The sequence below is a fragment of the Toxotes jaculatrix genome, chromosome 7 (genome assembly GCF_017976425.1).
Source record: "Toxotes jaculatrix isolate fToxJac2 chromosome 7, fToxJac2.pri, whole genome shotgun sequence".
NCBI lineage: Eukaryota > Metazoa > Chordata > Actinopteri > Toxotidae > Toxotes > Toxotes jaculatrix.
Window position 1 is genome coordinate 21,121,574 of NC_054400.1, and position 27,984 is coordinate 21,149,557.

Genomic DNA, 27,984 nt, shown 5'->3' on the forward strand with positions numbered 1-27,984 from the left:
TCATTATATAAGTGTCATCAGACTTGAACGAGTGCAAATTGGACAATGCCCCGGGGTCTGTCTCTGTCTACAGCAAAACGTCATCAGCCAGAGACTTGGAGGTAAGATACTCAAAAACTACATCGGCCGACACCACGAGGCCTCGGGACCATAATATGAAATGTGTTGTTGTTGAAAATATGTAGTTGATACCATTAACAAAATACAAATATTCTAGTATACAACAGATGTACAAGAATAAAGCATTTGCTAAGCTCACAAATGCCACCTTTCCACTGTATGATATTTAGATTTTTTTTTCTTTTTTTTTTTCCTTTTTTAAACACTACAAGGAAGTGGATGAGACTCTCCAAGTATGTCGAGAAATTATTTTACAGCGCCAAGTCTTTGCAATAGTTTCTTCCCTTTGGAGAGCAGTCCCTTTTTCTTTTTGGAGGAGTACATGTCCACTGGGGCCCTGATGGGACTGCCGGGCCCCACGGTGGCAGGGCCAGAGCCAGGGATGTGTGGACGCACTGTGGGAGAGGCTGCTCTTCTGGGCGGACCCGATTTTTCCAATGGAACCTAATGGGAGACCCGTAAGGGACAGTTGAGGGTGTTAAAAAGCCAGCTGTCTCTCACACCTCAGTCACTTACTCCTCTCCTTCCCTTAAGTCCTTTCTGTCTCATCAGGGCCACCATAGCTCTGAAGTCTACCTCTCTGGATGTAGTCTTGTGCACTCAGGTATAGACAAACACACACATACACACTCACTCCCCCCTCCCACAACCCCCCCTCCCCACCTGTCCCTCCCCCTCTGTCAGGTAGAAACAGTTTTTTTTTGTTTGTTTGTTTTTTTATGAAGCTGCTATGAATAAGCTACGACAACACAGAATTTAAGCATGACATCGACTAACTTCCACATCAATGCAAGGTGACAACATTTCCCAGCAATGACTATCAGAGGCAGGGCAGTTCCTCTCACATAAACAGATACATTTTGCATTTTGGGACAAGTGGGACATATTTATATCACATTCACTTTCCTTCCTCTTCAATATATAGAGATATTTACTGATACAACTGGGTTACAGAGAAACTACTAGTCACTATTCCTTTTCTGTAATCATGAGCTAAAAGGCTCCTTTAAATTGCACTTTGGGAAGACAGATGGTTAAAGATTACACTGATATTATTAGTATTATTATATTTCTCTATACAGTATGTGTGAATACAATTTACACACCAGAACATATAACATATCAAAATCATTCTGTTGAATTTAGTGTTTAATTGTGCTGAATTTAAAGCGAGACTGATGCGTAGTCTCCCTCTAAGTCAGTAAGTATTGTTTTGCAGTCTAATCAATAATTCACCTTGATTCACAGAATTGGAACTGATTTGAAAACCAAAATGCGAACTGATTTCACCAAAATGATGTTTCAGATTTCAGAGGTGTATTTCTTTGTACCATTTCACATTACTCTTTCACATACAAGAACATGGTTTGCCCATTTGGCGAGCGGCTTAACACTACAACTGTGAAACCAAAAGAACATCTGATGCTATTCTTTGGGTTTTTGCATAGAATTGGTAGGTTTTCTGTAATATCTTTTCTAGGAAGCAGCAGCAGGTCATACTGCACTGAGAGAAGTCTAAATGTTAGAAGTGCTGTTCATTCCAACTCAGATTTTCGGTAATTGAAGGTAACTGTGCAACAATGGCCTTTTAGCTTCCCATGAGTTACAGCAGGAGACTTATTGCAGGAGACGGACATTGTCATGTACAACACTCAGAGAAACAACTGAAGATACCATACATCTTGTCTAATGCATTGGCTAGGGTTACTGTCTCCTACCAACCAACAGTACTGAGTGTTACAGAGGAACAAAGATTCCTAAACACTACCTAAAGGCATAGCAGCGCTAAAGGAATATCATACAAAGTATACATGTTGCATACCAGAAACTAAGGGTACCCATGTCAGCTGCATTAGACGAGGGGAGCGTAATCTTGGTATCCTCAGTTGCTCACTTACGTGACGGAAACAGAGCCTTTAAGGTGTGAAATGAACACTCTTCTTCTGTTTTGCCAAGCGGGTGAGGAAAAGAAATAAAAAAAATATATATGGTGATGGCATTTCAATATAGTTTGCACTATGACAATGGCAAATTAGAACACAAGGAAAGAAATATCTGATGACACCTATTAAATTTTTTTTTTCAACAATTGCATTATTTGTTAAACACAAAAATAACATCACATATTTACATTTAGTAAATAATTACTTCTGAAATTATTCTCTCGATGGCAACATAGGCTAAGTGACCTTTGCGTGCTACTTTACAAGAAAGCAATTTACAAAACAAGGCGTTCAGGAGCAGATACAAAAGTTGTACTACACTAGACTTATCTTTATATAAAATGGTCAAGAATTCATGCATCTGGACTATAGAACATGCTGAGCTACAGACTACATAGTTCATCTTTCAGTACAACAAAACTATTTACTCTATTAGAAATTATTGGAGATCAAACACAGAATATATTCATAAAGCATCTGTCAGAATGCAGAAGTACGCATGTGCAAAAAGTGTTAACTGCTGTTTTCAAGACATGACAGAACAAGTAAAAAGTCACAGGAGCTTCTCCCCCTCCATTTTACTCTCATTGAGAATGCTTTATGAATACAGTATATCCATGTATTATACAATGCAGAACCCCCCCCCCCCCCCCCCCCCCCCTTTAACAGCAGTAAACATGAAAAATAAAAGTACCTCTGTGTTAGTCTTAAAGTTTTATAAGTTTTCTTTTTCTTTTTTTTTCATAGATCTTTAGACATCTATTTATTTACAGTGTAATGCTCCAAAGTCAGAAATCCCATTGTACTTTGATCAATGAGACACACACTCACAGACACAAAACTAAAGGAGATAGAGGGAACTGAAAAGAGTAAATGGATGACAGAGGGCTAGTACTGCGAAGGAGCATGTACCCTTTTGGTCTTTATCCGTGCTGGATTGTCCTGGGGGTATCGAGATGGTGAGTCAGTGAGAAAAACCTCTACATCATCAGGCACTTCTTCTAGAAAGTTGGAAGGAACCAGTCCTTTGTGTCCATTGAGCTCGCCCTGTGGAGCACACAACAACACTGAGGGTCACTCTGCTCCTTAGGAATTGTATTTTACTTTCATCCTTAAAATTTTATCTATGCAGGCTTATGTTGTTTTTTTTTTTCAAAGAACCATAATCTTTCTTAAGCATTTGTTCATCTTTTATACTGATGATTCAACACAGACAGTTTTGAGAATTCTCGTCTGTACTGGATGCGTTCAAACTAAAATTTTGTCTCTGCAGAAAACGAACAACACTTTTATTTCCAGGACCTTGGATGCCCACAATGATTACTCCCACTTCACAGCTCTATGATTAAGTTTGCACAGATGTGTTATTATGTAAAGCCGTGCCTACAGTAGCACACCTCTAAGGACTGCACTGTGCTCAAGAAAAATAAAAAACAGAAACAGATGATCATCAGACGTGGAGATTGGAGATGTTTGGAACTTACATAGTAAAAGCCATCTTCATCTATTTCACCAAAAACTGTGATGACGTCACCGGCACAGAAAGTCAGTTCAGCCTGTCAAAGAACAAAGAGCCTTGAGATACATTTGGCCTGTTGTGCTTTTGTTTTTGTTTACAGCAGCTTAAAGTTTGCCAAAGACTTTCCAAAACATCAAATCTACTGGGGTTTGATGAGTTTGAAATGCTGTGCTTCCTTCTCCAAATCAATGTGATGCATCTTAAACACGAGTGTCAATTCAGTCTCAGACTGTTGCAACTGTAAATGCATCAAATGTTGGAACTGTGAAGACAGGATTGCAACACAGTGGGCACATCTCTCCTATGGGATTCTCGAGAAGACACAAACCAAACACAGCATATGTGCATTATGTAGGAGACAGGTCGACACAAAAGACCAAACCGAGGGGGGGAGATGCTGGCTCAGGCAAGGCATGAGGGGCTGTGTTCATGACCACCAGGGACAGAGGGCCGTGGCCCGTCATCCAAAGCCCGCCTCCTTATTTGCACTCCAACAAATGGGGGGAGGAAACACACACAGAGCAGACAGTACCGTACCCTCCTCACCCTCACTCACCTCCTCATTCAGTCTGTTGCCCTCATACTGTGTCGGTGGCAGTGCCAATAGAAAGGTGAGAGTAAGTGAAACCGGGGGGGGGGGGGGGGGGGGGGGCCAAAACAAAAAAAAAAAACAGCACGGGAAAGTACTTTCAATCCTCTGGCTAACACAGAGCTAACAGTAACTCCTCATTCAACCTCACCTGCGTACATACAGTACTGCCCTCAGTCAAGCTTAAATCAGTAGTTTGAAACTGTCATGTCAAGAGTTAGATAAGAAGACAGATACCACTCTCATACAGCTCTCACCTGTTAACGAACCACTCCAACTACATAGCACGGCAAAAGTAGCTCATTCAGGCTATTTACATAATGTAACTACACAGCCAGTGGGGGTCACATTGTGTGAATGGAGAATGGGTTGATATAAAAGCACAACTTGTCTCTTTTACACTTAAACAAAATATAACAGGTAAATTAACTTTAGAGGTGCTGGAGGGCAGATGTTTTTTTTAAACTGTGGACAGAGCTAGGCTAGCTGTTTCCCCCCGTTTCCAGTGTTTATGCTAAGCTAAGCAGCTGCTGTAGCATTATATTTAACAGACCGACATGAAGGTAATATGAATCTTCTCAATAAACTCTGGGCAAGAGAATGCACAAGCATTTTCCTAAAAATGTCAAACTATTTATTTAAATTCTGAATTAATCTCAAAATGACAAATAAAAGTATCCTTATCTCACTGCCTGTGCACCTGAAAAATGTTTTGTGCTTTGACCGCTTTTATACATTTGTTAACATGATGATGGTGATAGAGAACGGTCAAGACAATGTTAAGAGACAGCAAGAGCTACGGGAGGACGGTACCTCTACATCAACGTTAGGGGAGCTCTCTCTGGGGTCGTAGTCGTACAGAGCTACCATTCTCCGTGTTGACATCGGGTGTTGACGCCCGCTCCGCCTGTTCCTCTCTGTGAAGAGGTAAAGTAATAAAGACAGACACAAAGATACAAAGAGTAATCAGTCGTAATAATATAAAGAAAAATTTAGTTGAAGGATGCGATGACCAGAGACGATACATAACACCCTCTTAAGTCCAACAATCTTTGAAATATGTGATCATCGGATTTTCAGGGTATTCACACTATGTCCATGTTAGTAGCTGGGGATTGCTTAGTGACAGCAAATATAGGAGAAATAAGTCAAATGTTCACAGATGGACAAGGATGGTGAGGAATGCAAAAAAAAATAAAAGCAGTAAAGATGAAGCAAAGAGCAGAAGAGCATTTCACTGGACACAGACCTCTCTTGGACTTTCTGGACCTGCGATTTATTGAGCGGCCATCTTTGAAACGGTCGCAGTTCACTTCACAGGAAAGCAGAAAAACATAATTAAGTGGGAAGAGTAGAGGAAAGGAGAAATGTGTCAGAAAAAGACAATTTAGTAGAACATTACGTTTCCCAGAAAGACAAAGGGTATGAGGCCAAAGTGAAACAAACTTAAAAAAAAAAGAGGTTGTGAGGGTATTGTAGGAAAATAATGCCTCACCTAACTTCTCCACAGGAGTGTTAAGAGGCAGGAAGCCCTGTTTGAGGAGCTGGTCCATCATCTCGTCATCCTCTGTTTGGATCTCAGAGACCATGTTACAGGGGATCAGACCCACTCGATCACGAACCTCCGCCCTGTAGAAGCCATCCGTATCTTTATTCCCAAATACCTACAGGAACAACAAAGTGTCAGGGGAAGATGCCCAGCCCGAAAACAAAGGACAGAGACCATCAAACCTGCAACTGGGAATCTAACCTTGATGATCTGGCCCTCCTTGAATGGCAGCTCCTCATCAGCAGCGTCAGGGTTGGGAGACATGGACAGGGGGTCATAGTCAAACAGAGCCACAAACACACGGGTCAGCTCCTCAGGCTCTGATTCCTCATAGTAATCCGGGGAACGCCGTCCCCTCCCGTGCCTGCGACCGCCATAGCCGTCTGAAACATAGAGGAGGCCTCTGCTGCTACTACCAGCCTTATACAGCCACGCTGGCTGTAGAGGCAATGAGAGCAGAAGATGTCTCTTTGTTAGAGCTGACAGGGGAGAAGGTGATGAGATTCATGTGTGAAAAAAGAGCCAGAGATCGAAAGCGATAATTCCACTTTTCGTTTTAATCTCTCTCACTTTGAGAACGATACTTCTGTTGCGTCCACGCACTTAAAAGCAAATGGGTGTTTTCACAATAAAGGCCTGGGTACAATGGTAGCACAGCAGGGTTCTTCGTTCACACATCTCTGCTTGCTGGCGTGACACTCACCAAACATCATAGAACACAGTACAACACAGCACAGACAGGAAACGCACGTCAGGCAGTTTCTGGGGTGCAAGGGAAACTGAGGGACTGTGCACACCAGGAGGACACAAGTAACACTGCACTATTGTTCATTGCTGTTTCACTGCCTTATCTCACAGAGGCTGATCGACATGCATGCTTCGCTGGGACATTCCTACACCAGATGCAGGTGTCGTGTCATGCTTTTAGGCCACGTCTGGAAACAATGTGCAGCCAAAAAAAAGGGGGAAAAGGAGGCACGTTCCCAAGGGAGATAACACATCAAATGCCCCAGCAGTTCCTGGCAACACAGATATCAGGGACAGTGAGGGGGAAGGGATGAACCTGATATCAGTTCCCCATGCTTCTCATGGATCACCATGTTAAATGTTTCGATGGCAGATTGTAAGTCTGGATAATGGCTCAGAGATACAGCAACCAATACCAACTAAGCAACTGAGATATGCTTTTTTGGAAGATGTAAAATGTGCTTCAACCGTGTAAAACATGTTTGAGTTGGATGGCAGCAGAGCAAATGAAGGTGCAACCGAGTGATACCAACAAGGCAAGAATGCACTAACTCTTCCAGTATTTTGTCTTTCCTTCTCACTGTATTGTAAACAGGTCATGCAAAATTAACAAAGGAGACGGGCTGCTGGCTCATTAAGGCAGGAGGAGAAGGAAAAGAAGAGGTGGCAGAAAAGGTAAGGAAGAGGAAGGCAGGCTAAGTTGTGGTGTGGTGGGAGAGTGACCAGGATATGGAGGGTGAATGGGAAGAGTGGGTGGTTTGGGGTTTCCTGGGATTGAAGGTATAGGAGTACATACAGGGAAAGGATTTTCATTCTCCAGCAACGGAAAAAAGTGGCCGGTCTTGGTCTTCCCCCATCAGCTTTATTCAGCTAAGCTAAGCTAAACTAAACAGAAGCAGCTGCCTGTCCAGCACAGAACAAAGACCAACCATGATATCACTGCATGTGTTCAAGAGTGACTCTTGGCCTTTTCTGGCATTGTTAGGGTGAATTGTCATCTTGGAGAGAAGCTGCATCACATACCATATTGATCCTCTGAGGACATAGATCGCCATATCCTGCGCCGAGCTACACTGCCATAGTAAACATCCTCCTTGACGGGTGAGAGGTTCCCCTCACTCCCCTCACTGTTACTGTCCATGGTGATCTCTACAGAAGACACCAATCACAACGTTACGGTCAGAGATCCCCCACACACACACTCTGCTCTACCCCATGGCCCATTCACTCATGCTGAGACAGTAGGATGATGAGGTTGCCCTGAGGTGGGGGAGAAGGAGGAGGAGGAGGAGGAGGAGAGGGGGTATACAAGGCAACAGGTTTCACTCTGGAGTCACTGGGTGTAAAACAGCAATGCTTTCACTGTTGCGGGGAGGTCAGATTGGGGGGTGGGGGTGGGGATCATGTAAACATGTTAACCCACAGTAAACACACAGGCATGGGGAGTGTATCTGGGATAACTTTCCTGCAAAACTGCATGTGAACATTTGGCGAATCCAGCTCATGAGGATGGACAGCTACAGGGTGCGCAGACACCCCACAAAAAAAGGGTCTACGTGGTTGTTTAAGCTCTATGGGAGAGATGTACAGCTCGGCTCACATGGGTAAGGGAGACACATGGTATAAACAGCACAAACATCAGTGGCCCTGCAGGTGGAGATGAGGCGTCTCCTCATGTGGTGACCTCACTAACCAATGGATGGGATGGGTCGTCGCTGAGGGGGGGTGCCGATGTGAACCGGCCTCCTCCCTGAGTGGTCCAGACGATCAGCGCTTCCGTGTGATGGTGAGTTCCCAATGATCTTTAGAGTAAAAAAAAAAACAATAGGTGAGATGTTAGAACAAGAAACTGCCTGCGAGGTGAAGACAAGTAAACACTTGAAATAATTTAAAAGAATCCCACAATCCTGTTTAAACAACTGAAAACCATAAGAGCAAATGATGTGGCTTCCATTTGTCCTTAGGGAGGCAAAATAATAGTAAAAAAACAAAACAAAAAAAATCCATAAAACAATAAAGAAATCCAACAAACCATCAAAACAAGTAAATCAAATCAACCCCCAACACAACAACATGGACTGGGGGTTAGAAAGGGTCAGATGTTTAGCTAAAGACCATTTGTTTGGTTTGTTTTGTTCTGTGCATGTCAGCTCCTTGATGAGAAAAGGAAGCAAATGACGGCAAAAAAGACAGAAATGATGAGTAAAGAAGAGAGAGAAAGCGTGGATGAGAAGAAAAATGAGCTAAAGTAGAGGGTGAGTGTGATTGAAAATGGATAAAGACGTGGTTAGATGAGCAAAGCCATTATATTTTCAGCCGGGGGCTTTGTATCACAACGATCAACACACATTTAATATATGAAAGTGATGATGAACATGACGAGAATCTTCTGCTGAAACAAGTGAAAGAGACAAGCAAGAGATGATGTGTATCGGTTGAAGGCTAAATGAATCACAACGGGCTGCCACAGTCTTGATCTGGCCTTATTTTGTATGTGAAGCAATGAGAGGCAGGAGATGCTGAAACAAAAGCTCCAAGCACAGGGTGGAGCGCTACGGCTGCAGCTCTGCCAGGCGAGACATGAAGAGCAACATATGAAGCCCAAAGCTGGCACAGAGAGGGCAGGGGGACAAGGGCAGAAAAGACAGGAGCAGCTCGTTCCCATGCACTGCACAGAGACTTTCCTCTAAATGGAACCTTTCCCCTCAAAGACATGAGAAGTCAAAACTTAGTTAAATGGCCTTTAGGTAATTAAAAACTTTAAAACTTTAAAATCCACCTGACATTCTGAGTACAAGCAAAGTAATTCATACAAAATAAAACATCAAACCAGACCAACCATGACCGTGTGATAACTTGTCATAAAATGAAAAAACGCCAAATGGAAGGGGGGGGTAATTATAAAGAAAAACAAACAACATTCAGAAAACAGAATGGCTGCAGCTTGCGGATGGAAAGTACAGCAGAAAGTCTGAATCACACACCAGCGGCTGGTCCCGGTTGAGCCTGGACAAAGACTGGGCCCTAGCCTCCCTGTGGGGGCTGTAATAGACCCTGTCCAGCTCGTTCAGCCTGCCCTCGCTCAGGGCCCCTTCCCTGGAGTAGTTTCGCGACCCGGCCTCCCGACCAGGCCCAAAGTGCTCCCTGTTCCTAAAGTCACCCGTGTGTACCGACTTGGCTGCAGTCACTGGAGCGTCAGAGAACTCTTCCTCTACGCTGCACTGGCGAGTCAGAGTTCTTTTACGGCCCATAGCCAGAGCCCGCCTTTCTACCGGGCCTTCACAGTGAATGATGCGCACAGGTCCCCGCAATGGGCTCCCATGAGCATAGTACCCTCGATGGCCTCGGCCTAGAGAGCCTTCTTCCTCACTGCCACAGTCTAAACCACTGTCAGGACTCTTGGTGTTCTGGCGGTTGGGGCGTCCCAGGCTGCGGTCGTCTGCACTGTAGCAGTAGCGGCTGTCAGTGAAGCGAGGGGAGGAGCGCTGGCGCTGCAGGTGGCGGGAGGACTTGCTGGGGGGGGCGTGGTTGTGCGTGTGGGTGTCTTGGGGGTACATCCTCCTCTGAGTGTGCGGCGTTCCTGGCCGCCCTCCATCTTCGAAGCACAGGCGTTGGCCCATGCTGTCCACGCTGTCCGACTCCTCCTCGGCCACCTCGGGGATGCTGTGGAGACGCTTGCTGCGGAGCGACTTCTGCTTCACCACCTCCCTCTGGAGGTCCCAGCAGTCTCTTTCCTCAGCCAAGTCCTGACGCTTGTAATATGCCTTCAGTCGTGACCGAGAGGTAAAGTTCCACAATTTCACAGTTCAGTTAGTTCAATTCAAAAAGGTTCAGTTTAGATTTTTGAGTGGGGGGGGGGGGGGGGTCGAAAAGTTTTTCGAAGGTTTTAGAACAGGCAGGAAACAACACAGAATGTGAATAGAACAAATGGGGGGGGAAGACAAAATAAAGACAGAATTAGTTATTTGTGGCAATGTAGTAAGACATGCAGTCTCATTCCGTGAGGAGAAAATGGCATGCTCTGAACAGGAATCTGTGAAGGCTCAAATATGGAGTGATAACTAATGAACTGAATGTGGGCACAGAGGTTAAAATGTAGAGAAGGGGATTTTGTTTTGTGGGAAATTAGAAATATAAAACAAAACAAAAGGTATGCAACACACTTAGTTTGTGCCACTGCTGAGGGATAAATGAAGACATCAATGTGGATGAAATGAATGAATAAACCTTAAAAAAAAAAGCCAAAAATGAACAACATGAAACTAAGTGAGGAGAACATTCAGCTAGTGAGGACATACTGCATGAGGACACTTCTTTAGCAACAATTTCAAATATAGTGAAACATACAGAACTTCCTGCTATGTGCTCACAGAAAAGAACGGCAGAAGCAAATTTGACAATACATCTACGATTATTCCCTTAGCAATATCTAATTTAAATTTATCATTACTGGACATATAAGCGGATGGAAAATGTACAACAGTGATTTACAAATAGACGGCAATGACAAAAAGGAGACGCTGTATTGGTGTATTTAAAAGGGTTAATACACCAGTGAATACTCTTCATGAACACCACATTACTGTACAAGTTAAACTGGACAAAAACAGGGACAACTTAACCAAATTAGCAGTGATACTGTGCTAACTGATACTGATAGCAAGTCTACTATAATACAGAGGACCAATCAGCCACTACAGTACCTCTCACTCTCATAACACGGCAGGCTGGCTTTATATCCACACATGCCTACTGAAAGACCAAATGAAGACAGGATCATGTACCAACAATGTTAACATCTACATTGACAATAGAAAAAAATAAACATTAGGACATGACAGACATAAACAAAAGTGAATATTTCCATTTAAGTACTCACTTAAATGAGATTCCCATATGCACTTGATATGCCATGACCCTTTGATACAGTACAGTATATTAATATTTGCACTTCAACTTAACATTCTAACGTTTGACTTTAACACTTGTCATACTCCTTCATACAGTATAAAGAGCATCAAAAAACAACATTATGCCTTTAGTTTACAACCTTCCCCTCTCTCATGCTGTACAGTTATGTATACACAGCCATTCCCATGAGCTCAGCCTTGAATGAATAAAGCAGTGCTGGAGGGTCGAGGTGGAGGAGCAGGCTGGGGTGGGGAGACTGACTCAGCTAACGCAAGGCGGGGGGGGGGGGGGGGGGGCCTCAGCCAGGCAAAGCCACGATGGGCCTGGTTGTAGAGCCTGTGTGAGAGAGCAGGTACATCTGCAAGTGACAAGACCCCCCCCGCCCTCCTCCCCTCCTAAATCCCTGTAGCCCCCCCACCCTCCCCTGTCCTCCCCCGGGGCCACTACGGACTGAAGGTGTGAAGTAAGTACCTTAAGAGTGTTGTGAGAGTTGATACTGCGCCTGCGGCCCTCCTCCAGTTGCATCTCAGAGTAAAGATCTTCCTCGTCCTCCTCCATTATGTCGGACAGGTCAGAGCCCCGGCTGCTCTCTGTGTGGTACTCCTCACTGTGGCTGTAGTGGTGATGGTGGTGCTAAGGGAGAACGGGAGAGAGAAAGATGAAGAGTATTAGGTAGAGACCAACAAGTTCATAACTTTATATTTATTCTTACATTTTTATGCTGGATTATGTGGCAATAATCATCATTACAAAAAATAGATGAGGAAAAGTGTCTGCACTCTACAGAGATTCTGAAAACCACAGCACTGATTGTTGTGTGTGTTGGTGAAAACGTATTTATAGCAATACGCTGACAATAGTGTTGAACACTTTTTCTACATCCCGTAAATATTTGTTTACAAGAACAAACAATACAGATACTGACATATACATTAAGAAGGGCTCCAACTGGTTTGATTTTGCCTACATGTAGGTGACTGATTCCATGCTCCTCCTAGAAACAAGTGATGCGCAATCACTGATTGGCTGAGCACAGTTTCTGTTTTCTGTAAAGTACCTGTCTGCCCAGCTCTGAGCCTCTGAGGAATTCATCCACGGAGGCTCCTCTCCTCCTGGCATGAGGAGAGTCGTAGCCATCCTCCTCCTCATCAGAGTTGAGCGGATGCAAGGCGTTCCCTCGTTCACTAAAGATGTTCCTTTTCTCAGCCTGACAAGAGAAATGTTAGACTTTCAGATAAAAGAAATGCCCAAATAATTTAGTGTAATATACTTAAAATCATATTTTTTTTATTGAACGAAGTGAAAAATTGGTGAATTTTAATTTTCTACTTTTTGCAAATATACTTTCATAGAAATTTTCAAGAGACAAACAGTTCTATCTTGAAACCAGATATTCCCACTAGCAAACTGAAAAATGTGATTTCCAGGCTCAGTGCTAGATACTACCACATGGTGAGATGAATTCTGTTGTCTAATGAAACCCCCACGTACCCGGTTACCCTCGGCAAACACTCTCTGGGCAGCTTCCCTGGCCATGGCCTTGGCGATAGTGTTGGGGATGGGGACTCCCTGAGGCTGCGGCAGGATCCTCTGAGGAGAGGGCGATCGCCGTGGCTGGAAGTGCGGCGGCTCTAGGTTGGGTCCGCGCATGGGAGGCAGCGGAGAGGGGGAGCGCTCCCAGGGCTGGGCTGGCCGCAGGCCCATCTCATGCTCTTTGGTTTCTGGCTCTCTGGCACTTACTAACGGCTTGGACTTGGGCATGGGGTGTCGCTGGAAATGAGACTGGGGATGAGGAGGAGGGTGACGGAGGGGCTGCGTGTGCGGCTGTGCATGGGGTAGCGTGTGGGGCTGGGCTCGAGGCAGAGGCTGCATCTGAGGCTGAGGGTGATTCGGGGGATATGTTGATGGGTAGGGAGGATGAGTTTGTGAGTGCACTGGATGGGACTGCGGGTGAGACATTGGATGGGGAGGTGCAGTGGTTCGGTGAGAGAGGCGTGGAGAGCCCAAGAGATTGTGCGGGATGATGGCCACGGGCGAGTCCTGGGAGTCCCCTTGTGTTGATAACGTCCTTACAATGACTTCCCTGGCCTCCAGACACTGAATCCTGTTCAACTCCACGGTCACATAGTCTGCTGTGGGGTACAAGACCTCTGCTATCTGCATTCACAGAGGAACCAGAGAGTCCTTACCAAAGGGCAATTCAGAATGTCAGCATGCAGAAGTACTTACTCTGTAAAAACACCATCATAAAAACACAACTACAAGCAGTTGTAGTTCTCTTATTGTTGGCTGAGGAGAAATGCCAGATTATTCCATATTATCATAGCACACAGATTTGTAGATGTTGGAGGTCCAGCACAATAAACTGACCACCCATGTTTAAATTGTAACTATAGCACCCACCTCAAGCTTGTTGTCATCTCTATCCATCTTCTTAATTTTGGTTTAAAATTAAAGTGGACACAAACAATAGCTCCCTCTGGAAAAGGGATGTCACAGTGACACAGCACCATGCCGTCTGTCACAGCTCTCTGCTTTGAATTTATTTCTTAAGTAATGCTTGTCGCTGGGGGCTGGACATCAGCATTATGTCACTTCTCCAGGAGATGGCAATAGAGCGCTACACATAGAAGTCACCACTGAGGAAGGTAAAGGCTACCTTTTTTAAAAAATATATTGTAGGACTAAAAAAAAAAAACATGAGTTGTTCTGACATTTGGTACCTTTTGCCCCTTTGTGCACACAGCGTAGCCAATCACACTGGCCCCGTTGGAGGTTCCTGAAGGCGTCAGCGGTGGCGGCTTCCATCTGACCTGCAGGACCCCGGGAGTCTGACCACACTGGACCTGCACCTCCTGGGGAGGGAGAGGGGGCCCTGGGGAGAACAACACACACACACACACACACACACACACACACACACACACACACACACACACACACACATTGGATAAGGAGAGAAAAAAGGCAGCTCAACAGTGGCTGAACCATTTCTGCCAACCTGATCAAAAATGAATGTGCTGACTTCAGTACTATGGACTTCTCACATTCAGTAACCGTTTCACAGAGGTATGAAATGAGGATATGCTCATTCTAGAGAAATCATGTTACGTGTCCCAGTGTAAATTAGTGAATATATCCTGACCCTGTGTTGTTACCAAGAACTGTGTAAACTAAACACAATGTAAACTAAATTCAAAATTATTCTAAAAGCCTTCTCAATCCCATTGAAATGAACAGTGGGTATTTGCTGTGATACAATGAGTCAGTGACAGTTAAATGGAACATTTATTATTATTATATATTAAATACTGTAATTTGTAGGCTGATCTTTTTTATATTCATTCTCATTTCTGTGCAGGTTCATGGTGTGTATCCTGAGATTCATTCATACGCATATCGGAGGAAGGCGTTACATTGATAGAAAAACAAGTTTGCCAACATTCGTCCATCAGTGTATGTACAGCAATATCCTGTTGCCAGATTCTCACTCACAATATTCTATAGGACATCAAAAAAAAACAAACAAAAAAAAAAAAAACACAGTTTGCTGTTTCCACAATCTGTCAGCTCTGCCTGCATACTAAACAACATACCCATCTGTGCAATGCTGCTGCTCCCCTGCAGTCACACAGTGAGAAAGAGTGAGCAGATGCAGTCAGCAGTATCTCCAAGCTGCAATGTGCAGCTGTGTGTGTGTGTGCGCGCGCGTGTGTGTGTGTGTGTCAGAGAATCGACATAAATGCAATCTTAATCACATTTCTACACTGTCTGTCAGCAGACAACACACACACACAGTCCTGAAACAGCAGCAGTGGCTGTTTCCTCTTCTCATATTTAAACTACAGCAGTCATAAACAACAGGCTCCTCTGAGAACTGATTTTAGTGTTTAAATGAATATTTCAGTGGAGCCTGTTTTCATTGATACTGGACACAAACAGCAGACACTGATTTCCAGGCAGGGAATTAGAGGCTGCTCCCTGTGACTAATATTAATAAAAAATCTTGGATCTCTAAGATCTAATGAAGTCACTTGTTTGAAGAGCACATGCTGAGTGTGAAAACCTAATATAGTGCCTCCAGACACTGTCCTCTCCTCCTTATTGAGTCGTCCGCCACCGATACTGAGACTGTTTCAGACGCCTCTGATTAACATGTTCAATAGATAGATCATTTAATGAACTCTCAGCATGTTAGCTCGTCAGCTGCCAACAGAAAACGTCAATTCAAACTTCAGCATCACCCTCTCTCCATCCTCCCCTCTCTTTCTCTCTCAGCACCTCGGTGTCCTTCCTTTATTCCCTCCCTTTCACCTTTTTTCCTACTCATTACATGACTTCATAATCTCTCTGTTATGTCCTGTTTGTTTCTAATTTTCTAAACTGCTTTCATCTTATCTCAGCACCTCAGCAATGGCGGTTGAACAACAACGGTTAAATAATCACAATCCCATCCCCCTGAGCTCTTACTCATAGAAAAACAATATGACATGTCTGAACCATATTTTATCGGCACCCACTATTGGCTAAATATGCTGATCCTATACTATGATGTACACACGCAAAACAGTTCCATATAAGTAGCCGGCTGTGGAGAGACCCTCTCTTATCACATTTTCACTGTAAAAAATTTCCTGTGGCAAGACAGCCAGGCTGTGAGACCCAAGCTAATGCTGGCAACAGCAAAGCATCAACGAGCCTCATGGGAGAAGAAATCCCAGAGATCTACGCTCACTATTTACACTAATTTGGCTTTGAGAGACTCTTGTTTTCAGTGTTATGTAGCTCTATTCAGCAAATGCTTCTTCGGTGTTTTCTTATTGCGTTTTTCTTTTTTGTTGTTGTTTTTCCACCATGCATGTGTCTTATCCAGTCTTATCACAGTAGTACACACACAAATCCTTGAGGGCAATCTAAAAGTGGCTGGGGAAAAATGGAAATGGCTGAGATGTTTGTCAGGTTTGTAAATGTAATGGCCTTGAAGCGTGTGGCTGAGTAAATAAGTGGATTGCTGTGTTGGATGTAAATTATCAGATGGCTTTCATTGTAAAATATCAGACGACTTTGAAACAGAACAGAATATTAGACTGCAAGAATGGCAATCAGATCGGAGGGCAACAGGAGAACAGTAGTAAACCTTTATCAGAAATACATCTCACACAAAACTCACATACTGACTGCATTTACAGACACCAGCAAAACTCAGGCTTTGGCTCAGCCTAAGTGCTCTCATCAATCTTGTTTCCAGCCACAGTAGGCAGACAGTATACTACCTGCTCAGCACCAAACAGCAGACACAGACACAACATTAGCAACTGGCTAGTAAACATAGTGGAGCATTTTACTGCTAAAGAGACAGACATTTTCGTTAGGCATTAAAGAAAGCTAAAAGGAGATAAAAAGGGAGTGAATGTTGGACTAACGTTTGTTAGGTGGCTAAAAACACATCTTCAAATGTATGCTTATGTTGCTTTGAGTTTGCTGGATGAGTACATGAGAAATTATTTGCTAATAAGTTCATTTCAGAATCTTTATACTGCCCCCAAGTGGTCAATAAAGAATAATCTGATAATGCAAGTTTAAGTGAAAGCAGGTATAATGTTTACCATGTTCACTATTTTAGTTTACTGTGATAACTTGCAAACATTTGCTAATTAGAACTCAACCAAAAGTATAGCTTGGGATAATGGGAATGTCATTAGTCTTTGAGGATTTGGTCTTAAACCAAAGTTTTGGGCCAATTAATATTCAGACCAACTGAGAAGTCAGGGGATCACCAAGGTCTTTAGCATTCACCCTGAGGGGAACAACAAATTTGATGGCAATCCATCCAACAACTGTTGAGATAATACACTCAAAATCACAAATATCAGCCTCACACTGGTGCTAGAGGAAGAGTCAGGGGATCTTCAAGGATCTTCATTTTACAGGGTAATATTTCAGTCAGCCCAACCAACCAAAGGTCCAACATTGCCATCCCTAAAGCCATGCTAGTGTCTAAAATGATCCCTGTAGGTCTTGCTATGGCTGTACAACCATTCAAAACACAGAAATAAGTACCCTGAATTTACTGAAGAGTAAAAGTGTGAATGTGAGTAATGTTTTGAAGGCTGACCTGCAGGCTGAGTGCAGAACTCCACAGAGATTTCCCTCTTCTCCCTCTGATCCATCGGAAGCTGCCAAGGCACCTGATGCGGCTGCGCCACAACCTTCACCTTGTAAACTGTCATGGGCTTCAGGTTGAAGAACTTGTACTTGTAGCCTCCCGCCTTGACCATGTCGTACTCTGCACCATTGAGGAAGATGGTGTGGCTGTAGTTGCTGTTGCTGGGCATCCAAGAGAGCTCAGCGGAGACCTGTGTGATGCTGTCCACCCGCAGGTAGTAAGGTGCCACCACCACATCCTTTCCCACGAGCAGAGTGCACCGGAGCTCGTCCGATGGGCCCCGATCTGTGATGCTCTGCACTGAGATACGGTAGGTGTTGGTGGCAAGATTGAGCTTTTCAATAAGAGACTTTGTCCTGCCCCCGTAGGGGACACTCATGCGCACCTCCTTATCCACCAAGACATTGTAGCCACTGATGGAGCCCCAGCCTGGTGGGACCACAGGAGGATCCCAGCCAATAATCACACTCTTGGCCAGTTGTTTAATCAGGTTGATGCGGCGGGGATAAGGCACAATGTCTTCACCGACCTCGTCAATGCTGACATCCAGGGTTCCTGTTCCATTGGTGGAAGAGCCCAGGAGGTCCATGCCCAAGCTGCTGGTGCTTAGACAGTCTAGTTTACTGTCAGACAGCAGGCTGCTTATGCCTGTTCCTGTGCCGACCCCCAGTCTCTGAGGCCCCAGGCTACTGTGGTTGAGGTAGCCAGGTTCTTTAGCCACTGTGTCCCTGTGCTGGACAGAGGGTGTCTCCTCATCTTGGACAAAATCCACAAAATTGGATGGGACGAGTCCCCGCTGTCCGTCCAGCAGCTCTCCTGAGAAACAAAGAAGACACAGTTGTTTTTTGTGGGGACATTAAGGACAAAACAATAAACAATAAGCAAGGCAGGTCAGACCTTCATAAAAGCCATCCTCATCCATTGTCCCGTAAATGTAGAGGTACTTCCCTGCCACCAGGGGGAGCTCTGCCTCAGGATGCTCATTAGGCCCATCATAAGGATTGTAACTACAGCAAAAAAATAAAAAATAAAACCATAAATGAACAATTCAGCTACCAAAGCGTAATATCTAATAACATTTATTTTTTACAATTTCTCCACCCCAGGCTTTTGTTCAACTCTGCAATTCTCTAATATGTATGTCAAGGAAAAATGATTTGCTGAGAGCTGCTTTGAAAAGTATGAAGTTTGTTTTTCTTTTTTATGTATTTATTTTGTTTTTCTACAAATTTGACAGAGCTGAAGACCGTGTGGGTTGAAAGCTCTGGCCCTATTTCACATTTCTGTGCTATGAGGATTCCAATTATTTTTGTGCTGACAGGTAATTTTCTTTAGAGATAGAAACACTGAATCATCTTTAAGACCACAGCCTAAAGCTCTGTGAGAAAAAGCAAATAATCTCAGCGAGATTTGTCCAGGACTTACTACACCTACACTGAGCAGCTCGTTCATTTTATTGTAAAGAGGTAAGTAAAGGATTTCTGGCCACCTCTCTTAACAATCCTGCTCTCTTAGGACATTTACACTGCATCACTTTGGTTTGGGAGGTCTTGTAATGTTAGCACAAAATGCCTAATGACATATTACTTTGAAAATGTGCCCAAAACATTTCCAAAGCATTAAAAAGGCTTGAAAATTCTTTAAATTCTAATCTGCTTAATCAATTATATAAGGCTTTAAAACAATAGCAACATGTTACATTTTTCTCTGTGTTCGCTGTTTCAAATGAAACAAGATACACTGTGTAGTAAGTGAAGAAGTAATTTTGCATTGTGTCTACATACCTGTACCGAGCAATACACAGACGAACCTTCCCTGTGAATCTCGGTTTGGACCTGGTTGTTGAGCTGAGCTCTTTGTCCATCTAGAGAAGGCAAAAAAGGTACAAATAACCATATTTTCGACATCAAATATTTCTTCTTTGTGGTTTCCCCTTTCACCACATAATCAGAACACAAGTGTGGATGAGATCATTCAGCATCTTACAGCAGATGAAGCTAATTAACTCATTTTAACATTTAGCATAAAAATGCCAAGATGTTCAAAATATGAAAGTCTTTCAGTCCCAACTAATTTATTTTTCAAAAGCACATAATAAACATGATATTTTTTTGTTTCCAACCCCTGTGCAGTAAAAATATTATGATCAGTCCCACATAGTCTGCCTGCCTGAGTAAAACCAGGAAGCCTCCTGCAACCCTGCTGTGTGGATTTTCTCTTCAGACCAAACACATTACTTAGATTAAAATGAAGCAGCATTTTTTGCCCAAAACTGTTAGACAGTGCTGTCCGTACTGAAGGATAACAAAGGTATGAGAGCGGTAATGGATCTAACGTTGTTGAGTTAAGCTCACTTAATACTGTTAAGGAGACAAGTTTAGTTTTGTCCCTTGGTGTTGGTGGAAATTCACATACCTGACAACAGGATTTCATTTGGGTAAACAGAGCAGCATAAAGCAATCTAGATTATTGGGACTTCTACACTATTGTAGGCCCACGTTGTCTTTTAGGATATTTACATAATCTTGTCTTGTGTAACTTGAAGACAGTTGCAATATAACAGCAGTCATATGGGATACAAACAGACATTATCGGATACCTCAGAGAGGAAAGCCCGTGCCGGGCTGCCGGCTCGACTGCGAGTGAGGAATGTTGGCTTGACAGAGAGGAGCTCGGGCTTGTCTCCACTGATCTGGAGTGGTCGAATGAACTCAGATATCAAAGATCTGCTTGTTGGAGCCTCATTGCCTGCGGAACAAACAGAACTTCTCCCATCAGATCCTCACATCACATCATAAGTGAACTAATATCAAACTTGAGACAAAAAAAAAAAAAAAAATCATATTACAAAAGAGTCCATGAACAAAACTACTGTCTGTCCATTTCAGCGACAGAGACAGATAAAGAAGAGATGAAGAACAGAACACAGAAATAGTAGCATTGAAATATTCAATAACCTACATTATACTAATACCCTCTGCAATTCTCTGACATCTGATTGCACCCAGTAGAGTGCTCAAAGTATGGTATCAGTTTACCTGCTTAGAGTCACTTAAAGGTTCTTCCACTTGAACAGATGTAATTTTACTAATGTTTTTGTTAAGCAGGTATCATTTAGGTAGATTTCTCACTGTACCGTTTTCTTCAGGTTCCAATCATTTGTTACCACACATAATTAATTACAGTTTCATAGCAAGAGTTGAGCGATAAATATGACTGTAATTAGCGTGTTTTCAAGTCAAAAACAAACACAGAACAGGTTTTGCCAGCTAGAGGCCATTTCTCACTATGATTGATTAATTCATTAGCAGGTTTTGTTTTATGCAGATTAAGTCAGAAGCCTGGATATTCAGATTTCTAATTTCAGCTACAGTTTTATTTCACCTCATGTGAGGGAACTGACTTCACTATGACTCTGACTCTAATATGTACAGTATGGAGTTACTGTCTGCATCTCACATGACAGGATGCATTTGTTCAGTTGCACAGCACCTTTGTAATGTATAAATGTAACCCCTACGCCATGGAGAACCTGGGATGTATCAATACAATCAATTTGTAAAAATACTTAACTACTAATATATGACCTATAAGACATAATAGAGTAAATTAAAAAAAAAAGTTTTTCCTTTTGAAGCACCAAGGATCACTAAGAATTTACACATACCTTTCCCTAGGGGGGCAGCCAGTCCATTAAGGAGCTGGGACAGGGATTTGTTGGGCGACCCAGGAGATTCACATACAGTTAATGGTTCAGTGCTGAGGATATCAAACTTCCCAGCCTGGAGCCGGAACTTCTCCAGCTCTTTTGACAGGAGGTTGAACTGCTCACTCTGAGTCCGACATTTTTCCTCCAGCTCGCGGACTTTGGCCTGATGATGGTGAAGGAGGAGAGTCATTGAGAGAGGAGTGAGAGACAGAGAGACGGAAAGACAGAAAGACAGAGAGAGAAAGGAAGACAGAGAGACAGACACACAGACAGACAGTCAGACAAGGGGAGAAGCAAAAGAAAAAGAAAAAGAAGGAAACCACAGGATGCAGGACTGAACATTTTACACACAAAAATACTAGAGTACACACATATGTACAGTAGGTGCATATACATATTTATACATCTACTGTCTACACACAAATAGAATATGGGATGAAATTTTACTGTAGGACTTAAAACGTGGGTCATTACAGTGAAAAACTTCAAGAAATGACTTTTTAAGTACCACTGACAGTACAGTGTACAAATAACATGCACAACTACAGTACCATTAATGCTAACAATACTGAAAATAAAAGGCTCTTGCTTCAAGGCAGTTCGTGTAACCCAAACTGCACAATGTCTTAGAGCATGAGCCTGATGATATTCTATATTTTTACTTATTGTCAGGTAATACCTTGAAAAGACCGAAATCAACAATACGAGCAAGTATTCTCTCTGTAGCCAAAGCCTGTTACAGCTCTTCACTCTGTGCCTAGGGATCCACTGCTGTCCGAAAACTATCAAAAACACATCAGTGAGCCACACTGTGGCACTGGCTCACATGTGACTTAATTATGATGACTATGGGTCCTGTAGGTTAAGTCAATCCCAAATATTGTGCAGTGTCCTGCTGTGCTGCTGCTACATACTCACTAGAGCACCAAATGCTAAAAACTACACTTCACAGCTGTTTAAATGTTGAAATTTTGCCAATTTTAAAAATGAAAATATATATTTGTGACTATACAGAATTCATGTTTTTAAAGATCTACATCTTCACTTGGAATCAAGGCACTTCGGGCTGTGAGGGAAGTTGGTAAATATTGTTGGTAATGGTCTTTTCATGGGATTTGTAAACCATAACAAAAACAAAAAATATCATCGGCCATACTTTAAGAGCAGGAAACTTCAGTGTACAGACTCACACTGACAAACGGAACATTTTTGTTTGGGCAGGAATAATGGAAATTCCAGGTGCTGCAGCATGATTTCTCAAGTTGAACGATGCAGTGTGTCAGCACTCATCACTTGTCAATCTGAAACTGACAGCAATCTGGACCAGAGATGCTCCGGAGGACGCTGAAGCTACCGTGGAATTTTTTTTAGCACTGCCCAACGCACAGCAACACCTGCTGCAACTGTTCTGTTCTGTTCAAACACTGAGTCCATTTCATGCAGACCGCTTGTTGCTGGATATAACATGCTGTTAGCAAACAGACGACAAAGGAATTCCTGCATTTGTGTAATAGAATTGGTAAATTAAGAGGTATCTGTTTGAATGGCATCATACAGTTCTCAGCTGTATGGCAAGTAGACAGTTCTTAAAACATGCTGGATAACACACATGCAATGCTACAACGGCAAACGGATCACATTCATCGCTATTTGGCAATGTGATCCTTTGATAACAATACAGTCTTATACGCTCAAACAGCTAATACCTACTGTTTGCATCAGTACAGTACAGATATAATGATTAATATTTAATTCTAAAATATCTGCACTAAGAAAACTGACTTCCAAAGACTTTTTAATTGCAATGTATTTTACTACTTAAATGTCTTTTCTGCATATGTTTATTGTAGTCATTTTTTGTCAGTCATCTAAATACACACTTTAAAAACATATCTCTTCCCATAAATTAAAATTTTCATTCCTCAACGAGTTGATGGGCTTTGATGATGTGGAATTGAGGTCAGTCAGTGAGGCCCCAGGCATTTATCTTTAATTGAAGTCGATCCGTATTCTGAATTTTTCTGAATCTTTTCATCAATTGATAAGCGAGTGCAGCTGAATTTTTCTTTATGATCAAGTCAGAAAGACCTCCAGTTTGTGCTGTCAGTCATGTTCCAGGCTGTCAGAAAGCCCTCCACTTATGAGTTTGCTTTGATGGGAAATGTGAAATATTGGTGGTTAAAGCCAAAGAAAGATCTGATGCTCTGAAGCAGCTCTGAATTGCTCTGAAAACCAAAAAGCAATAACCACACATTAAATCAGCTCATAACTGATGTAAGCTTCATGTTACCTTTTACTTTTGACTACCACTCGCATATTTATTACGCTTTACATTAATTCAAGACTGAGATCATGACGAAAAATTACTTTTGCAATGTGATGTTACATCACCATACACTCTGGGCCAAAGTAAACATGTGGGCACTGTATACCACACTGACTATACTAGGAAGGTTTTACAAAAATATCAAGTAAATAAATAAAAGCAGCTCTGAAATACCTGCATGCTGTCCAAGTGGTTCTGTATAAGCATAAACACACACCCGTACAGTGAACAGAGATGTTGGAAAGAAATAAAGCACAATTACACATGTGATCACTCATACACATCTTGAAAGCACAAGACTTGAAATTACAGGCTGCTTTGACACTCACACATACGTATCACCCTATTACAAGGCTAATAGAAAAATGAAATGAAAGATAGATAATTAAAGACTGCGACATTTTCTTACTTTATTCACTTCACAAAAAATGTTGAATGTGTACCTCACAAGTCAATTTAACAACATTGTGAAAATAAATCTATACACTCAGCCCGGGATTCATATTTGAAAAAAAAAAAAAAAAAAGAAAAAAAAAAAGAAAAAAAAAGAAGCAAAGATTCAAGTAATGAAATCAAGAAACGCAGGAAATGGCTCTAGGTATACACAGGTCTGCCCCAGGGCTGACTAGTCCCTTATCCTCCAGGAGCAACCACAGAAACACACACAGTCAATCCCCCCGCCCTCCCCCCAGAGTCCAGACGCTCACCTCTAACAGATGGACAGCGCCTTCATGTTCCTTTTTAGCCTCAACCTGAGCCTAGGAAACACAGGGTGAGGCGTTTCAGTTCATTTTCATTTATACTGAAGTTTAGTTTCAGTTTAAAACACCAATGAAAGGTCTTTACAAACAAAATGGAAACACCTTTTCATTCATTGGTGCTCAGGGTGAAAATGGTTGAAAAGAAAGCCGCCATCTCTGTCCACACTATGTGAAGCAGCGATGAAGGATGAAACCTATTGGCAGTTGATTTCTTTTCCTCACATTTAACATTCGCTAACAATGCCCTGATTTTAGCAGAGATCAATTAACCACAAGCAGCTACAGAAAGTGTGGCTTTTTTTACAGCATTTTCACCTTTCATAGTTTATGTTTTTTAAGCCTATTTAATTGTCCAACAGTAAGTTATGCAACATGAAACAATTATGCGCATGCAAGAATGTTAATATATTAAAGGAAGCATTCACATGTGAGTTTACTACACTTACCTGTGAATACAACTTGCCATGGGGTCTAAAACTACTGACCCATATACAGACATTATGTAATTTTCCAGCAAGGTTCCTCCCCCAGCTGTAACACCAGCTATAGATGTAATCCGAGGTACTGTTTGTCACACTCGACTAAAACCAGATTTATATGGTTATAATGTTCAGTTTATATCAAAATCGTTTTAGAGAAGTGTCACTTAGCCTACTCTCATTGATATAAATGGGCTGGACAAAATAATAGAAACACCTGTCCATGTAACACAGCATAATTCAACATTGAAAAAAACTGCAGCCTCCAAACTGACCATTAAGCTGATGAACATCTCTCTAAAACAGTTTCAACACAAACTGAACATTATAACTTTGAAGAAGGGGGTTTTATTGCAGGGCTGTTGTATTAGACCGCATTACTTTTGGCTAGATGAATAATAAACTGCCAGCTGAGAGTATATTGTAATACAGGTCCCTGACCCGGGCAATTATTTCTCATTATATACTGGTTACCTACTGTCATTAAAACAATGTTTCAATGGTTGTTTAAGCTATATCTGAGAAAAGTGTCCTAAACCGAGGCTCTGTGCAAGCAAACATAATTTTGAAGAAATTTAAATTTATGTTCCATCAATAATGAATTACAGAGGCCAGTGCATTCAAGAGCAATAAGGTTTGGGTGTTACAGCAGCACTGAACTGTATAGAAATGTAGCATAATACATGACATTTTTCTTACGAGAACTAGAAACATCTGTTGAGAAAAACAAGTGTTCCATATGAATATGTGAGCATCTGTGGACTTTACAATTTCATAAATCTACTTTGCAGGCAATTAATTTAGGAGAATGCAGAGAGCAGCCAGTGTTTGAAGGAAGATAAGGCGGTAATGAGCTTCTGTTAATGAGAGAAAAAAAGAGAGAGGAAATGAGAGAACTCTGCCTGTGAAAGGCTGACTGTGAAGTTAGAGCAACGCTGCAGCAACAGCAACACTGGGGTACACACGCTGTTTCTAGAGAAGGCCTTGGTGACAATTCTTATCACGTTCACACTATCAGCAATCTCAGCCTTTGCTAGGCTTGCTTTGACATTACAGTCAGCTCCAGTGCACAGAGGAGGAAGACCAACCATCAAATGGCCTGGGCCAGCATTTTTTTGTTTAAGCAAGCCCCTAAAAAGTGTCATATCTACTCTGGCTTTTCAAAGTTTGATTTGCTCGCTTGTAACAAACAAGAGCAGTGCTCCAGAAATGTTGAGCACTCAGGGTTTGGAGAGTGACAGACAGCTGAAGGATGGGGCTAAGAGGATGTATTGCAGTTCCAGTGATGAAAATGTTGAGAGGAGTGAGTGCTGTAGCCTGTAGAGTGCACTATTCTTTGCTCTGCTCTCTGTAACATAGTCTTTGAGTTGACTTTCACCTTTGTTGGACTGTATGTATCGCACCGCTGCTCAACAAAAAGCTCTTTAACCCATGACACAGGCACAGGCTGGGCAAACAAGAAAGCCCAACCCTCTGGTGCTGTGAGTGTTATGTTCCCCGAGTTCCCTTACCTTCTGAAGAAGGTCAATCTCCTGCTGCTTTGCATTGAGTACAGCCAAGGCCTGCTCATGCTCCAACTCTAGCTGCTGCCTCCGCTCCGCAGCCTCACGCATATGCTGTCCGCAGGGGGTGCAGGGGTGGAGAGCCAGGGGGGAGGATTGTGGGGGAGGGGGGGGAGCATAGAGAGGGCTGCTGTTAGTGGAACTAAAATCCAACGGCACTGAGCCAACACAAAATGCATCTCCAGTCTTCTACTCCACACTCAGAGACAACACAGGTGTTACATGTGCACACACACCACACATACAGAGGCTGGTTAACAGTGTACTGATCTTTAAATCCTTAACAACGAGAAAGACATAAACTATGCCACAGTGAATGCCATGTGAGGACAGTTTATGTCAAATGATCCGCGGGAGAGGTCAGATCAAATTTGCACAAAGGTGCCTATGGATGAGGACTAGAGATGCTTTGCTGTGTGAACACAAAAAAAAAAAGAAAACTAACATCAATCCACAGTCAGGTTTGCTGCCCCCTTTAGGTAACACAATACCTGTCAGAAGTCTGGTTACTGGGACTCTTTGAAAAGCTGTCCTCAGCGATGTTGTCTTTGCATGATCGTTACAGGGTTTTACGTTACATGAAAAGGGTGAGCAAACTCCATGGCGTGCTCACTTGTCTGTGGTCATCCATAACAACAAAAGAAGCCATACAATACAAGGGACTGAATGCTAGGCTCTTCATAATACAGTATGCCCGTGTCATCCAGTCACATCACTGCTCCCACTATATGTGAATACTTGCGACACTGTAAGGTGAAAGAAGCAAATGACATTTTCATGCCAGTAAAAATTAAGGTCTAAGATAGGTAATGTCATCAAACTTGTAGGTGACATTATCATCATGAAGGGTGACCCAGTCTCTTTATCTCGTCTTCCTCCCCCTCCCGTCGTCGCAAAGCCAAACTCTTTGTCCTGCCTCATGCAAAAGTTACATTCCACAGTGCTGTGGTCATATAGCCAGGTGACCATTCGTATGTCTCGTAAGCAGCCCACGGATAAAGGGAAATATAAGCACAGCCACTGAGGTGGACAGAAAGCATTCAGAATGGGATTGAATAGGACTGCTCCCTGACAGATGGACATAGCAGTGATACCTTATAAATCTAGCTGGGGGAGAGGGGACATGGGGAAGGCAGGAAGGGAAAGGTTAGGGAGGGCGGGACAACATGAAAGGGTGGAATAGGAAAGGAAAGGGGGGCAGACTGCTCCAAGCTTCTACTCTTTCACAGCTCCTGGTCAGAACTCCCAACACGACACTGGAAGGCAACAGACATGTCAGGGACATTAGACAATATAGTGGAAGATAACCAGATGGAGGCAGTGTAGCACAGGTAGGAGAAGGGGTACTGGCAAAGGGTTAGGCTCCGTAAAAAAAAACAAAAAAAAAAACACCTGAATTAGGATCCCAGGATAGAAGGACTACTAGAACTAGAAACGCACACAGTACTGACAGACAGTGTCTGCCCTTGGAGCCAGCTTCCTCACCTTGAGCACCTGCTCTAGGTTCTCCAGTTTGCCTTGGAGCTGGTTCCTCTCCCACAGGGCTAAATCTCTCTCCTGCGTCACAGCACCAAGGGTCTCTTTGAGCTGGGCATACTCAGAC

The 27,984-nt window shown here is 42.8% G+C and overlaps 1 protein-coding gene across 1 annotated transcript; it reads right to left on the reverse strand.

Moving 5' to 3' along the window:
* Positions 1 to 366: 366 nt before the first annotated feature.
* On the reverse strand, positions 367 to 27,984 carry rimbp2b (RIMS binding protein 2b). The gene is made up of 21 exons (XM_041042283.1): positions 27,867 to 27,984; positions 26,331 to 26,435; positions 24,287 to 24,337; positions 21,212 to 21,416; positions 20,144 to 20,292; positions 19,329 to 19,408; positions 18,442 to 18,551; positions 17,494 to 18,360; positions 14,102 to 14,253; positions 13,394 to 13,535; positions 12,870 to 13,195; positions 12,436 to 12,585; positions 11,850 to 12,011; positions 8,161 to 8,269; positions 7,491 to 7,616; positions 5,922 to 6,103; positions 5,667 to 5,835; positions 4,985 to 5,088; positions 3,548 to 3,619; positions 2,976 to 3,110; positions 367 to 564 (listed from the first exon to the last, which is right to left on the reverse strand). Exons 2-21 carry the CDS (start codon positions 26,430 to 26,432, stop codon positions 367 to 369), a joined length of 3,591 nt encoding a protein of 1,196 aa, XP_040898217.1. The 5' UTR covers positions 26,433 to 26,435; positions 27,867 to 27,984.